General features: G+C 36.6%; 1 protein-coding gene across 3 annotated transcripts in view; it reads left to right on the forward strand.

Annotated features, from left to right (window-relative positions):
* The window catches only part of LPXN (leupaxin), a 41,927-nt gene that overhangs the window by 2,078 nt on the left and 22,836 nt on the right, over window positions 1-17,013 (forward strand). Inside the window, exons 1-3 of one of the 3 annotated variants that reach the window (XM_017498918.2) lie at window positions 878-1,063; window positions 5,706-5,863; window positions 12,079-12,125. In XM_017498918.2, coding sequence (XP_017354407.1) covers window positions 1,051-1,063; window positions 5,706-5,863; window positions 12,079-12,125 — 218 coding nt within the window. In that variant the 5' untranslated portion in view covers window positions 878-1,050. Of the gene's footprint in view, window positions 1-877; window positions 1,064-5,705; window positions 5,864-12,078; window positions 12,126-17,013 lie in introns of those variants that run through there. The other 2 variants (XM_017498919.2, XM_037728009.1) reach the window with 2 other exon arrangements.

Raw genomic sequence — 17,013 nt, forward strand, 5'->3', positions numbered from 1 at the left:
GCTTGTTTCTAAAAAAAATAATAATAAAAAATAAAACACTGTGTTTTAGAGGAGAGATCACAGACTTTGAAATCTGTGATTATGGTAGCAAAGCTACCAATTAATTATCTTAGCAAGTTACTATTGCATGAACGTATTTCACCATTGGTAAAAACGGGGATAAAATCTATTTAACAGGGCCGTAATTATAGTTCCTTTTTATAGTAGGCCTTTTGTAAATGTTTCATTAAAGGTGAATAAAATCACAGTGGGAAAAATGGTGAAGAGTTAACCTCAGTGTCACTTTCCAGAGAAATTGCTATAAGGCAATGTATCTAGGCAGGGATTATGCTTAATTGAGATATACACAGTTTAACATCTGGTATCAAACCTGGCTTCCTTCTTTGTGACCCCCCTATAGATGTTTGCATTTTGAACTGTTGAGTAAGCCAGGCCCCGAGAATCCAAGCATGAATCCACTTCTGCCTTACTTTTAAGGATTTACAATCCATGCTGGAAATCTGATAAGCATAATTTCTGAATAAGTACATTAAGACAACAAAATGGAATGGATACCTGATGGAATCCATTCTGATGGAAATGTCATGAAGGAGACTATGCCTCTATGGTCCCCCAGCTTCACAGAAAAAAAAAAAAAAGGTAGATGCTCAGTTAGAGTGAGGTACCTACACTTGGAAAAAACACAGGTATGAATCTGTCATTCCCATGACTCCAAGATGAATCCTGGCACAGAGTAGGTGCTCAGATTTTGCAAAATTAATTTTGAATCTCTATCACCCTGGCTGATGCACCACCATAACTCAGATCTTACTATCTAACTTTCTATATCAGTCCCATTTTTAAAACTGTGTAACCTATGAAAAAGAAAAAAAAAAAAAAGAAACTCACCAAATCAAAAGAGAGGAAGTGCTAAGCAAATACAGGAACCAAAAAGGGTTATAGAGGCTGCCTTATGCTGTCTCATCCAGTTCCTTTGTGGTCCTCTTCTTCAGCACATGCCAAAGCTGTTCCTCACGGCCTGTGAGACAAGAGCATTTTGGATGTAGGACAATGGAAGAGTTAGGTGAGTGAGGAGCTTCTTGGAGCAGAAACTCTGAGGGAGTGAAGACTTGGCTGCGATCTACTTGTGTAGTGGGGCATACTTCTGGCTAGACCGAGGGTAGTAATGGAAGATTTTATTTTCACTTCTGTCCTCAGCCCTGCCAAGAGGGAAGCATGAGGAACTATGATTGTTTTGGGGAACTATGGGTTCACTGTTTGCAGTGGCAAAATAGAGGGAGACTTTGGTGCTAACCGCAGAGCAAACTCTTGGCAAATACTTTTGGACTGGATTGTGATTGAAATTGTCGTTTTATTATGAGCATTTTGCCCCATCCAGGTCACTGGAGATCATAGGGTGGCCAAATAGCAAGGCAATGCGGAGATGTGATTTGAGGAGGAAAAGAAAGAGCAAAAGAGGAGTTGGGGTGTTTTGGGGAAGAAAAAATGGACTTGAAATATAAGAATGAGGGATCCGTAGAGGTTGGAAAAACGCCAGAGTGGTTTCATTTGTTTCATGTTTTAGTCTTAAATCAAGAAGGCATAGCACCTAACTCAAGTGATTTTGTTGCTAAGCTTTTTATTCAGAAGAATTCTAAAGGAAGAGATTACTATGGCCTGAAAATATGTTACCTCCTTCCACTCCAAGGCAATTAAAACCAGCAGTGGAACTCTTAGCCACATTATCCATCCAGAGATATCCTGGATTTCAAACCTTTGGAGTAGTGTAACGTTTGTCATTCTTGGGACTCATTCCATAGCCTTTGCCAACATCTGTTGCCAGCATCTTAACTAACACTGAGTCACTAAACTTTACCCAATCTCCAAGCTGTATTAATTCCACAGTGTCCTGGTTTGGGGTGTGTTTGGGGATGGCGTATGTCAAAAGTGCAAAAAGCAACAAAAAAATATCTTGCTTATTGTTACATTGTCTTAAAAAAAATGACATGTGATTTCAAAGTTGGAGAAAGAGAGGAAAAGTAAAGGGCAAATTACCAGGAGGGAAGATATGTTAATGAAGAGGGAGAGGTAGCGTTTAGTAAATACCAAACTGCTTTGGAGGTTAAGTCTGTCTTGATACTGGGCTAGACTCTATTTTGGACTTGGGGTAGAATCCAAATTCCTATCCTCCCTGGGTGAAGAATGTGAATTTCTCCTTGAGTTCCACTAGGGGTAGGGCCTTTTTTCTTTTTCCTTTTTTTTTCTTTTCCTTTTTTTTAGTTCTTTTTTCTGGGACACCTAATGGCTTTCATGGCAAATAATTTAAAAGGAAACTAAAATTTAGTGACTCAAGCAAAAACTAGATATTTTTACATATGTTGATAATTTTAGTGTCTGCAGCAACCCTGTGAAATAGGTATTTCAGAGGTATATCCGCTTCTTTTTAAGATGAGAAAACTAAGAAAAACTAACTTGTTAGTGTCACTGCTGGGAACACCTGACACCAAAACTAAGCAAAAAGGTGGTCTCCTGTTTTAGAAGTTTGTTAGTTCTGGTGTTGTGGCCAACAAAGTAACCCAGATTTAACCGACGTTTATATTGTTTTGCATTTCCTGAGCAGGTTAGATGTTAGGTAAATCTTGTCCAGAAATACAGAAAGTACCAAGCAAGTAGCCTGGAAGCTAACATTTGTGCAGATTATCCAGTTGGCTACATCTCCACAGGCTATTGATGGCTACACTTCAACAGTTTCTTCAAATTGTCAGCTGCCCAGTAACTACCCTTGAGACTTGGGGTGGACCTTTTCCTGCTGGCAGAGAAATGGCATCTAGGACAGGTTGGCTCAAGTGAGCAAATATTTCCAGTCTGCAGTAGTACCTCAGAGGCTAGCAGCTTGTAAATCAGAAAGTTTTACCTAAGCCCTTATTACATAGGCATTAGGCATGATAGATAAAGAGGAACCAGGAGCAGACTCTACCTCGAAGTGAAATCCATACAACCAATAGAGACCCCCCCAGAGACCTCACTTTACTTGTTTCATGATAATATTTGATATTATTTCATCTCCACAGGTAAAGAACCACAGAAAATAATTATAGAGTCTTCAGTCTAGTACCCTATCCTCCCACCCCCCACTCTCCAGGAGTCCCGTATTTGTCATTACTGAAATGAGTCATCTTCAAATTACAAAATCTGACAAAAGGCATAATAACCTCAGACTGTTGATGCACTCATAAGAAACAGGAAGAAAAAAGCCCACAACTCATAACCCAGGAAGAAGGGTTTTGATAACTTTGGTTAGCTGGTGCTTCTGAGGGCAACTTCCCACTTTTAGTGGTCTGATTTCCTCTCTCTTATAACCTTTATTGTAAATGGCTTTTTATTTTGAGCTCAGGAGGATCTTTGGCTTCTAGTTAGAGCAAAGTTTAGAAAATAGAAAATCAAGGGACTCTAGCTTAATTGAGAGATGCAGAATAAAAATTCAAAATTCTCAAATTTGGAGTAAAAAGCTGAGGCAAAAAGTTTTCTTTCTACCTTAGTTTTCATTTTCTTTGTCCTTCTTTTTAAAAACCTTCTATTATAAAGAAATTTAAGTATGCAAAAGTAGAGAAAGTAGTTTAATGAATTCTAACATATGCATCAACCAGTTTAAACAATCAATTCTTCACGTCTTATTTCATATGTATGCCACCCATTCCTTTCACTTCTATAATTATGTTAAAGCAATTTCAGATGTTATTTTATCTGTAAATATTTTAGCACTAATCTCTAAAATAAATAAATATGTTTATACATATAACCGTAATGCCATTGCCATACACACAACAGCCTTAATAGTAGTTCCTTAATATTGGAAAATACCATTATCACACCTAAAAACTTAACAGAATTACTTAATATTATCAAATATCATTATCACACCTAAAATAAACAGTACTTGCTTGATATTACTTAATATCCAGTCAGTGTTCAATAGTCTTGTTTTATTTTTAAAGTAGGTTTAGTGATCCAAAAATGTTCATACATTGAAATTAATTATAAGTCTCTTGACTTTTTAAAGCTATAGGTTCCACCTCATTTCTTTTTTCCCATTACAGTTATTTGTTTGCCCTAAAGTTTAGTTCAGTTTGCTTATCTCTGAAATGGTCCATAAAATCCAACATTTTTGAGAAATGGATGATTGTGAAAGATCTGTGGATGTCATTTGTTAAAAAAAAAAAAAAAGGATTAGAACTCTTCTAATGATATTAAGAATAATTCATGCCTCTAAAATCTAAAATAAATGAAAATCTGTTTTTTAAATACCTGTGAAGTTTCTTTTCCTTATCTGAGAACTTCAGGGGTAGGCAGGTCCTTAGAAATAATATAATTCTGTGTTTAAAGTTTGAAAACTATAACCTGTGGTAAGAAATCTGCTAGAGATCCACTAATGGGTATTGAGCTATAATTTGAAAAACACTGTTCTAATCCACTTGACTCTTTATGTAGATGAAGAAACTGCTTCAGAAAAGGACAGGACATGCTTAAGATAACCCAGAGAATCCGTGTAAGACAGGAGACTGGAACTTCTAACTTTCAATTTGTGCAGGGGCTAGGGATTAGATAGCCCAAATTCAAGTCCTGGTTCTCCACTCATGAGCTTAAGCAAATTATTTTTCTCTCTTTCTTGATCTGCAAAATAAGGACAGTGATATCACCTGCCTCAAAGTGATAGGTTGATTAAATGAAATGTGTAAATTCCTGAGCACAGTGCCTGGCATGTGTTAATTTTTTACTAATTATTATTTATTTCATTATAACAGACAAGTACTAGTATAATACTTTTCCAAACAAACAAACACAAAACTACAAGAGTAACAAATCCCAACTATTTGAATTGCAACAAGTTACTTGATTTTGCAATATCTCAGTTTTCTCCCCAACCCTTTTTTCTCTCCACACTCTAAAAGACAGAATACTTATACCTTGTTTTGTGAATTCTGTCATGTTCTCAGGATAATTGTTAAGAGTTAGAAAAAAAAATCATTAGGATTAAGCGTAAGTGTTATTTCCCTGGTATATTTTGAAAAATGGTAATATAATTGCTTATATTTTTCTGATAGAACAAAGCATTTAGTATTTCTTTCTTTTTTTTTCTTTTTTGGAAACAGGGTATCACTCCTGTGGCCCAGGCTGCTGGATTGCAGTGGTGTGATCCTCCCACCTCAGCCTCCCGAGTAGCTGGAACCACAGGCGTGAGCCACCGCTCTGGGCTTATTTTTTGTATTTTTAGTACAGACTGGGTTTTGCTATGTTGCCCTGGTCTGAAACTCCTAGGCTCAAGAGATCTACTCTACTCGGCCTCCCAAAGTGCTGGGATCACAGGCATGAGCCACTACACCCAGCCCAGATTTATTGTTTTCTAATTAGGGATATTTGTGGACAACCTACCCCAAATGCATGATGAAAATTAGTACTTGTGGTATAAAACATCAAATTATAGAGTAAGACTATGAAATTGAATGCAACCATAGAAAATAAGAAACGAGCCACACATTTATGGAGGCATTAAACATTTCTTGGTAAAATTCACCACATTACTGAAGCGAAATAAGGAATATTTGAAAATAGGCATAACTGAAGAAAAGAAGGAGATGAATGTGGGCACAGTGAAGATATTTAAGGAGAAAATGATTCTAGAGACTTAAATATTCTCTATTATGATTATCTTGTTTCTTATGATGTAGATGCTTTATTAGAGGAACTGGAACGCTCCACCCTTCAGGACAGTGATGAATATTCCAACCCAGCTTCTCTTCCCCCTGATCAGCATTCCAGAAAGGAGAGTAACCTGGGTGATACTTCAGAAATCGTTTCTGTTCAGGATAACACAAGTCCCTTGCCGGTAACTTTTCATTTATTATAGTCCTTAAACATGGTTGTTTGAGTGCATTTCTGAAAATTAATTGTATCCCACATAAAATGCTATGAAAGGAGAATCATATATCCAAGAAACAGAAAAATAATGCCTCAGTGTTAATCTAAAGATGTTTTTGGAAAAAGGAAGAGAATTGAGAAAATCATCACAGAGGAATGAGGTTTTGAGACCTAATTTTTTTCTAATGAGTGCATGGTCACAGACAGTTTTGTCAGATTCACTTGGGGTATTCTGATGTTACTGTTTGGACATCACAGATGCATGTTGCAGTTTGACTGGAATGGTACACAAGCCAGAGATCACCTGAGGAAGGCCAGGTGGCAGCTTAGACGAGTCTTCTCAGGGTGACTTTTTAGGCTCACCACTTCCCAGGTCTTATTTTCTGCTGAATAGATTAGGAAATTCAAGTGTTAGTTTACACAGAGATTATGAAGCTCCAGGGAACCAATTCAAACTAACCAAACTGACAAGTGATGATATATACTTTTAAAAACCCAGGGCAAGTACAGTAGCTTAGGCCTGTAATTTCAGCCCTTTGGAAGGCTGAGGCAGGAGGATCACTTGAGGCCAGGAATTTAAGACTAGCCTGGGCCACATGGTGAGACACCCATCTCTATGAAACATTTAAAAATTAGCGGGGTGTGGTGGCACGTGCCTGTGGTCCCTGCCACTCAGGTGGCTGAAGCAGGAAGATCACTTGAGCCCAGGAGGTTGAGGCTGTAGTGAGCTATGATCGCGCCACTCCACCCCAGCCTGGGTGACAGAATGAGAACTCATCTCAAAAAACAAACAAAAAACAAAACCCAGAAATCAAATTTATTAATTTATGGTTACAGTTAAAGCTGTCGAGTAAAACAGCTGTTAGTATTTACTCATATATGCATTCTCTTTCTATGGATAAGTCCACATGGATGTACGTTATAATTAAAAGGCTACTTGATGAGAATGGAATTAGTGTCAGATGAATTAAGTAGATCCTCTTCATAACTGGTAATTTTGTACTATGATATTTTGACTCATCATTGTATACTATATGAAATAACCAGAAGCACAGACCTGAAATATGAGCTCAGGGGTAGTTTACCCCCTAACTGTTCTTTCCTCCAGATATGTACAGTTTTAAGGATACGAATTTCTCTCTCTACTAGGGAACTATTGTCTTTGTTCTCAGTGTTAGATTATAACTGTAGGCTCCTAAGTGGTCTCCTGCCCTTTTCCCCACTGCAGTCTATTCTCAAGCAGCCAGGGTCACCTTTAAAAACTAAAGTCAGACCCTGTTATTCTTTTACTCAAAACCCCACAATGACGCCCCATCTTATTTGGAGTAACAGTGTTGATCTTTCTGGAGCGACCATATATCCTGGTTTATCTGAAAGAGTCCTGGGTTTATTCTTTTTTTTTTTTTTTTTTTTTTTGTTGTTGTTGTATCTTACTAAATTTAACCTTTTACCCATATTTTCAATTTTATTTGAAGTTTTCTTATCAGTATTTGCATTAGAGTAAGACGGTATGGCTTAACAGACCTCCCTCCAGCTTCTTCTGTGGTCTCATCAGTGTACAAAACACATATTCCATGAACAGAGTTTTTGTTTTTTTTTTTTCTTTTGAGAAGGAGTCTCTCTCTCCCACCCAGGATGGAGCGCAGTGGCATGATCTTGGCTCACTGCAACTTCTGCCTCCCAAGTTCAAATGATTCTCCTGACTCAGCCTCCCGAGTATCTGGGACTACAGGGATATACCACCATGCCCAGCTAATTTTTGTATTTTTAGTAGAGACAAGGTTTCACCATGTTGACTAGGCTGGTCTTGAACTCTTGACCTGGTAGTTTGCCTGCCTTGGCCTCCCAAAGTGCTAGGATTACAGACATGAGCCACTGCCCCCAGCCAAGTTCTGACTTTATTATGGCTAAATACAAAAGATGGCTAATGATAACTTGTCTTTTTTCTTGATTCCATGCAGACAAAACCTAGCTAGTGGCAACTTTTCAAGAATTATATGAAGGGTGCTGGCTGTTAAAGCAAAGAGCTCAAGCACAAGTAGTCAAAGATAGCTAACTCTTCTTTTTTTTAAAATTTATTTATTCTACTTTAGGTGCATTCTATATCTGGCATTTCTCCCCATGTTATCCCTCCCCACCTTCCCCTCCCTCCCCACCCCCCACTGTCTCCCCCCTACCCCCCCAACTGTCCCCTGTGTGTGATGCTCTTCTCCCTGAGTCCATGTGTTCTCGTTGTTCAACACCCACCCATGAGTGAGAACACACGGTGTTTGGCTTTCTGTTCTTGGGTCAATTTGCTGAGAATGATGGTTTCCAGATTCATCCAAGTCCCTACAAAGGACACGAACTCATCGTTTTTTGTGGCTGCGTAGTATTCCATAATGTATATGTACCACATTTTCTTTGTTCAGTGTATCATTGATGGGCATTTGGGTTGGTTCCAGGCCTTTGCTATTGTACACAGGGCTGCAACGAACATACGTGTGCATGTGTCTTTATAGTAGAACGATTTATAGTTTTTTGAGTATATACCCAATAGTGGGATTGCTGAGTCAAATGGAATTTCTATTTCTAGATCCTTGAGAAATCGCCACACTGTCTTCTACAATGGTTGAACTAACTTCTGATCTTAGGTAGTAGCAGAAAAATTTCTGAGGCTTTTCCCCCTGCTGGCCACTTGGTGAACCACACTCATGCCCTCCCGTGATCCGTGTGGTGGTGGCCTGTGAGATGATGCATGGAACCTCCTCAGAGTCAGTAGAAAATGGGAGAAATTGTAGCTTAATGTCATACAAATTATGTTTAGGAAATAGAGGCTAAGCAATTTTGCCATAGAGTATAGTGTAGTCTTATTGCTTTATTAAAGCAGTTTTGTTATTATTTGTATGTACAAAGCTCAATTTGTTTTATTGTATGATAATGCCTTTTTAATTTTATGGTGAACCCGTTCAGCAGTTAGTTCAAAACAAAAACGAAACAAAACCCACATGTTTAATTGACTCAAGAAACCTGATAACGAATATGCAACGTGCAGAAAATATTTGTCAATATTTACCGTGCACCATGCAGGCAAGTAGAGAGATCACTGTCCCTTTTAAAACCAGAAGCTACAAACATGGTGAAGAAGCTTTGGCATCTATTTCTAAAGTTAATAATTTAAGAAGAATATGCCTTAAAATGACTTCAACACGCAGCTGCAGAAGGCCTGTGTACATGTCATTGTGAAGCACACCTATTAGGATCAAATTACTCATAAATTAGTTTTGCTCATTTTCAATTCCAAGTTTTCTTGTGCTTGTAAGTAAACTGATCATAATTAATGAGCGTTTTCCCTTTGAAAACCTTCAAATAATGTTTTTTAAGTTAGTGTCATTAAAGGTCTCAATTCGAAAATGTATTAATTCTGAAATGTTTCAATTTTATTTTTTATCTAATTCAAAAGATCCAAATAAGATATGTGAAAATTTATTTCCTAGTCAAAAAGTGAAACATCTGACATTGTTAGTGCCACTGTAAATTTAGTTGAAAAGCTCAACATTGAAGATAAACTATTGTTTTTGTTGTGAGAATATGAATACAAATGTTAATAGAGCACAGCATTGTAAAAAAAAATGTTCTTACCAGGTTAACAAGTTATGGAGCAGAAGTATACTGGGAATTGGTTGCAATCCACACAAAATTTGTGACTACATCCAAACAAGCTTCAGTATTTTGTCAGTCAAAACAGAAACTGAAATTGTCAAAATTTATAGATATAAATAAATACGTACACACACACACACACACACACACAGATTATATAAGTAATTGATCTACAAAACTTTTGTGACAGAAGCTGATATTGAACACTACCACACAAGGAAACATTTCAGAATCGCTACATATATATTCCTGTCTGTGTTGCATGTCATCAGTTGGATTTTGGGAATGCTTGAGCCTTTGAAAAACCACTTTGTAAAGCAACCCAAATTTAGATTGCATTATGTTCAAGACCAATTGGAAATTTTTAATCGATATTATTCAATGAATGTAGCATGAAAATTCAGCTTTTACCAAGTTACAGTTATATAAAAGAAGGGTTGCAAAAGAAGCAGCTCAAATTTCTCCCTACAAAAGCCAAGGAGGAATTGAATAAATCAAAAGATGAAAGCTAATATGGTTTAATTATCTAATTTGATGATTATGCTTCAAAAAATCTTAACTTTGATGTATTTTGACTTCTTATTTTAATTGGATAAATTTTTATTCTTCACCAAAATGGAGAAAAATTTTGAAAGTCTATGATTTTGCAATATCTAGATTTGGCAAAATGTTAAAAAAAAATCACAGATATAGACAACTTGAAAGTTTTATCTTATAAGAAAATTACTGAAGAAAGATCCTCTGAATGAAGGCAGAAAAACAGCCCCTATGATGATGTTGGCCTGAAATATTTACATATTTTAATATAAAAAATGAGAAGATTCTTCATTTAGCAGAACTTACAGGTTAATCAGTATCTGGAGAGAAAGTGTGTTCTCAGTTAAAAACATCACAGTCTACAGAGAAGCATCAACTAAAATTGTCTACAATTTCAGATATATTAACTGTAAAATGAAGCTTTTCAAATAATTGCAGTTTTATAAAAATAAGAACAGTTAAAAAAAAAAAAAAAAGCATACGTTCCCAAAAAATGTCCACATCCCAATGCTAGAGACAATACTGTCTAAATAACAAATTAAGGTATTTGAATGCATGTCAAGAATAATTGTCTGTGCCATTAAAAAATGTTCAGATTATATATATATATATATATATTTTTTTTTTTTTTTGAGATGGAATCTCACTGTGTTGCCCAGGCTGGAGTGCAGTGGCATGATCTCAGCTCACTGCAACCTTTGCCTCCTGGGTTCAAGTGATTCTCCTGTCTCAGCCTCCTGAGTAATAGGGACTACAGGCACTCACCACCACGCCCAGCAAATTTTTTTGTAATTTTAGTAGAAATAGGGTTTCACCATGTTGGTCAGGCTGGTCTTAAACTCTCCAGACCTCAAACGATTGGCCTGCCTTGGCCTCCCAAAGTTCTGGGAGTACAGGTGTGAGCCACCGTGCCTGGCCAATATTTTCTTGAAGATATTTGAATGTTCACAACTTTGCGTCACTTTAAGATATTTTAGGAAATTTTAATTTTGAAAATAAATTTTGAATAGAATTACCTTATAGGTCCACCAATATAATAAGACCAAATTTGGGTCAATAAACACATGTTTTAAAAATGATATAATATGAATTATTTTTGGAACAACTTTTCATTCTAAAAAATATCCCAGGCTGAACATTTGGTGATATGGCCAACCCATCTACATGATCTGGCCCCTTTACTTGCTGTCCCTGTCTCCCTGGTTCACTCTGCTCAGGCCACACTGTCCTCCTTGTGGTCCCACAAATGTTCCAGGTGCTTTCCCTGCTGGCTTTTTCACCTGGATCATGTGACCCCAGGTATTTGCTTTCTTTCCTTGCCTCCTATGCAAGTCCTTGCTCAAGCGTCCTCTTCTCAGTAAGCCCTTCCCTGATCAGTATATTTATAATTGCTGTCTCTCCCCTACATCCCATCTTCTATCCAAAAGATTAATTTTACATATTAATTTGTTTGTTATCTGTTTCACACCACCAGAATGTAAGCTCCAGGGCTTACAGTTTTTATCTGATTATTTGCTTTTTGGCTGCTACATCCACAGCCCTGGCATATGACAGGCCCTCAATAAATATTTGTTCAATAAATAAATAAATTGCTGGCCACTAACCTTTTAGATTCACATGTTAAATTTGTTTTCATATGTCAAGTTTAATAACATTATAGTCTCCCCCTAGGCACCAGCCGGTTTAGTTAAAGGGGGATATCTCTGACCCATTTTATTTGTTTTATGGTTCTTATCTAAGGAGGATCAATTTCTCTATTTCAGTGGTTTTTAGCAAGAAATGGCTACCAGTATTTATTCACATGCCAACTACTCTGTTTAGAATTTGGCTTTTCTTTGTGGAATGGCTGATAATTCCTCTGGCTTGTGAAAGAAGAGCTCAGAGATATGCCACTCATTAGTCCCCTTTAAAAGCTACAAACATCTGTTAATTGTGGGTATCATTAAGCCTCAACATTCTGATAACAAAAATTTATTCTTTTCTCTTGTCTCTTATATGTCTTAGGCGCAGCTCGTGTATACTACCAATATCGGGGAGCTCAATGTCTACAGGTATTTTTTTTTCTATTAAATGCTTTTGAAAATTAAAATTAATAGATAATTGTTATCAATCTTTGTTTGGGTGATAAATTGCTTTGCAAGTGTTTATTATTAGAACTCCTATATCACCCTCCTCTTTCCATAGTCTTTGAACATAGGTACAACTCTGCGAAGCTGACTTGACAACTTCTCAAGTTGCCTGGCATCTGGAGGGGTTGTCTAGGCTGGTGGGCCATGCTATGTCCATTACCACCTAAAAAAGTGTAAATACTCCCAGAATCAACACAGATGTTTTGTCCAAGCTAGTCCAGATGTTATGCTCCAGTTTCCTGAAAAAGAAAACACACCTGAAGAAACTTCAACAAGGTTCTAGCAATGTCAGAGCTGGGATGAGGGTTAAACTAAGCTGGTGAGTCTTATAGCCAACTGATGAGTATTTACTTTTTCTCTCAATATTGGCTCAAGATTTATGTAGTGGGTGGAGGGATTTCCTTTTATGAGAAATTACATATTGAAACAGACTTACTAAGTCATTTCTCCTGGCTAAAGCAGAATTGACAATCTGAAAAAATAAAAAGACCAATTTAGTTATTCTCTCCTTGGTTATAGCTTGTAATCTTTAACATCAGACAACTTTTTGGAAAACAGATTAAAGAGCATAAAATATAGATAGTAAAGATTCATGCTTGGGAAAGAGTACTAGACCACACCTTATTTGGTTTCAGCATTGTAGTCAGTAAGAACTGTGCTACAAGAAGTTTTCTTAAAACTTCCCTCTTAAGGATACTTTTTACTTTGGTGAAAGTGAGGCAATACATATTGCCAGTTTATTCTAGTTCCAAGGATGTTGCCACGTGAGAATTCATCCTAGTCCTTTCCCAGTCCCTGAAACCCCAATGAAAAAATAAAAACAAAGCAAAACAACAACAAGACAGTGGCTGGCACCCAATAGGTTCTCAGTAAATATTTGGTTTCTTAAATCTAGGAAACCAAGACTCCAATAGAAATGCAAGTGAATGCATGAACATATAACATGAAACCTAGCCCAACCAACAGCCTGTATATCTGGCACTGATTAATTGATGACACACCAATACTAACTTACTGACACCCTCTTCTTCATAGTATGGGCCTCTCTGGCTTATTTTCCATCATTTCCTCCTTTTTCTCTTGCTTTATGTTCTAGGGGAGCTGATCCTTGGGTTTTCCAGGCTCCAGGATCAGTTAGTCCTCATTGTCTTCAACCAATGGTGGGGGGCACTGTGGAGAGACTTCAGGGTAAAAAGCAGTGAAATCCAGGACATTTCCCCCTAAGGCGCTCTGTTTCCACAGAATCTCTGTCAGCAGCTTTATCTTCTTTATGGTTTCAGCTGGAGCATAACAGGTCTGCTGTGGTTTCAGCTTCCGCCTGTTGACTTGGGCCCCTAGCTCTGGTAACTTTTCCTGTTTTCTTAGCCCCTTTGGCTTAGGGGTAGTAGTGACTTCTGGGTTACTCAGTGTCTTCTGCTTTGCTTCTTAGTTCTCCCTCACCTGTGTAATCAGGTTTCTGGACTAAATTCTTTCTGTGTACTCATGTAGTTTATGTTTTCCTGACTGGATTTTGATGTACTCCCCGTTACTAAATACCTCTGAGGGAGAGTGACATAAAATCCAGGTGACTAGTAAATATGCAGTAGATGGATGCACATCCCTGAGATTGGTATAACTCTGAGCTGGGAAGGCTAGCATGCAAATAGAATATTAGACATAAAAATTAGATTCCTGCATTCCATTTCTGCTATTTACTCTGGCTTGCTTAAATGAACTAAACATTGCTTTTAACCTACCTTGAAAGTGTTTTCAATACTAGCTGTGAATATAACATTGGAATAACATTTCTAGTATAGTTATATATCAACAGCAACATGAGCAATAATTTATAAATTTATCTTTTACAAGAACAAAAATAATTCTAGTAATAATAGAGAGGAACAAGTCATAAAAATATAACGGATAAATAAGTAAGGCAAAAACAGCAGCACGATGAAGCTCCTTACTTAAGTCTGGATTCTTTTAGATGCATCTTTCGTGATTTGTATCACTGAAATCTCTGAGCACTGAAGTAAGTTGCTGCTGATGACATAGCCAGGCATCTTTACTATCTTCAAAAGGTCAGGGAACAAATCAAAGGTTCTTCTCTTTTCAGGAACATTTCCTGAAGTAAGCACTTTAATTAATAATCATTAACTCTTCAAGGTCTGTCATTTCTTATCTAGAATTTTATATTGTTGACTAAATAACTATTGGAGTATTATAACAATGATCTATTTCCCTTTCTACACTGCACTAGGACTTTAGTTAAAAAACCAGTGGGAATTCTTTGAATAAGCACAAATTTGCCCCAACTGTAAGATGGGAAGGTTTTTAGAAATATACAAGCCCTGATAAGAAACTGAATTTATTCTATATTTGGGCGTAGGACAGCAGAATGTGTTCACAGTCCTGCTGCCTTTTGTATTCCCAAGGCGTTTGTCTGTGGTGGCAGTTACTAAGGGATTATGACTGATCGAGCTGTGAGAAAAAGCTCCACTGTGCCTTATTGGAAACCTCCAAGATGGATTGAATCAATTACTTGCATACTTGACCATGTTTGCTCTCAGATTAAAATAAAAAATCTTGCATCTAGTAGAGGGCCTGTTGTTAAATGATCAAAAATAAGTCAACGTGAGACATGTCGTATCCAATAGACAGTGTTCTCAAGAGAGAAAAGTTTCCACTTTTCTTCTACCTTTTTCCTGGCTGGTAAATACGTAAAGATAAGTAGTAAATGTATGCTTTCAATTTTGAAAATATATTTAGTGAAAGACAGAATATTTACTTTTATTTATGGCTTTGTATTTTTGTGCAGATGAGAGAAAGAGAGAGAGATAAAAATGTTTGAGTGGTTGTGAGGCAGAGTTTTGGTTTGGTGGGTTGTTAGCTATGCTGTCTTAATTAATGTTGATTCCAAACATGATTTCATAGTCAGTTACCTTTTTGTACCTTTTGGCCCAGTGATTTCACTTTTTAAAATTTACTCTATGTAAATGATCAAACATGGGTGCAAATACTTGTTTAGCAGTATCGATTATAATAGGAAAGGTTAGAAAACAATCTAGATGGCCAGCAATAAATTATTGGTTTAGCAAATTATATAGTATATTATATATTTGAATACCATATAGCCTTTAAACATTCTTTTGGCAGATAATTAATTAATACAGCACAAACTTAGCAGTTTGCAGGCCTAAACTCTTTGTTACTTGCCAACTGTATTATGTACAAAAAAGTTTTGAACTTCTCTAAGCCCTAGTTTTTTCATTTGGAGGTGAAAATACCTACCTCTTAAGGTTGTTATTATAAAAGACTTAAAGAGGACATGCATAAAGCTCTGTATGGAGGGTCAGGCATAGTGTAAACAGACATTCAATAAATTCTATCTATTATGGTTGCAGAAGACAGAAAGCTATATGCGTAAGAGTAGGAAAAAATTATAATTTTAGTTTTCTAAAATTACACACAATCATAGTTAAGCATAATGGTATCAGCCAAAATGTCCAGAATAATTGCCTCCTAAAAAGGAGATTATGTGTGTTTTAAATTTTTTCTTTATATTTCTCTGTAGTTTTTAAATTTTCTACACTTAACATGTATTAATTTTATACTTTAAAACAATTTTAAATAGAAACCTCTACATTGTGACTCTGCGTAGTTTATTGAAGGTTGTTTATAGAACCATTGTATGTTAGTGTGTGTGTATAATAACTGAGATATATAGGTGAATTGCAATACTGATGTCTCATCTGCCACCTCCACCAACTTATCTCTTGGCCATGTGTGTGAGCTATTTTCCTAGTATAGATGACCTATGTTTTGTTTTGTTTTAAAAATATAAATTAAGATACAAAATTATTTCATGAATTCATGAGCATAAAAAGCAAAAGAATTTGGAAATATATAGATAGGGTGAAAAGCGAGACCACCCCACTTAGAGTCTTTCCTCTCACCAACTCTCTACCAGTTCCACAGGTAAGTGCTGTTAGTTTGTTCTCCTTACAGACTTAAGTGTGTGTATATTTACACTTATGTACATGTGCTTATAAATTTACATAAATGGAAGTATATATTTTTCTTTTCTTTCTCAAATTTTGAGAGAGGGTCTCTCCCTGTTTCCCAGGATGGAGTGTAGTGGCGTTATCTCTGTTCGCTGCAGCCTTGACCTCCTGGGCTCAAGCTGTCTTCTCATCTCAGTCACCCAAATAGCTGGGACCACAGGCAGGTGCCCCCACACCCAGCTAAATTTTAAGTTTTTCATAGAGATGGAGTATCCCTATGTTGCCCAGGCTGGTCTTGGACTCCTGGGCTCAAGCAGTCCTCCTACCTCAGCCTCTTGACCTGCTAGGATTATAGGCATGAGTGGCTGCACTGGGCTGGCAGTATGGTTTTTATATTTTCTGGGCTTTTCATTTTTATGTTAACACCAAATGTTGGAAGTCTTTCTTCCTTCACATAAATCTATGTCCACTTAGCAGTTGCATGTTATTCTATATAATGGATGAATCATAATTTATTTTACTTTAGCTCCATTGGTTTATTTCCAATTTGCTCATAGAAACTGTACCCCAATAAATGTCCTTGCACATATATTTATATATATATATGTCCGATTTCTCTGTAGGATATTTTCTTAGTAGCAAAATGACTGAATCAAATGGTATATGCATCTGAAATATTGATAGATACTGCCTTGCAAAGGTTTTTATAAATTTACATAACTACTTATGATATATATATATATATATACACACACATATATGTGTGTGTGTGTGTGTATATATATATACATATATATATATATAATTCATATTTTGCCAACACTTCA

Source organism: Cebus imitator, unplaced genomic scaffold (assembly GCF_001604975.1).
Source record: "Cebus imitator isolate Cc_AM_T3 unplaced genomic scaffold, Cebus_imitator-1.0 Scaffold253, whole genome shotgun sequence".
Lineage (NCBI taxonomy): Eukaryota > Metazoa > Chordata > Mammalia > Primates > Cebidae > Cebus > Cebus imitator.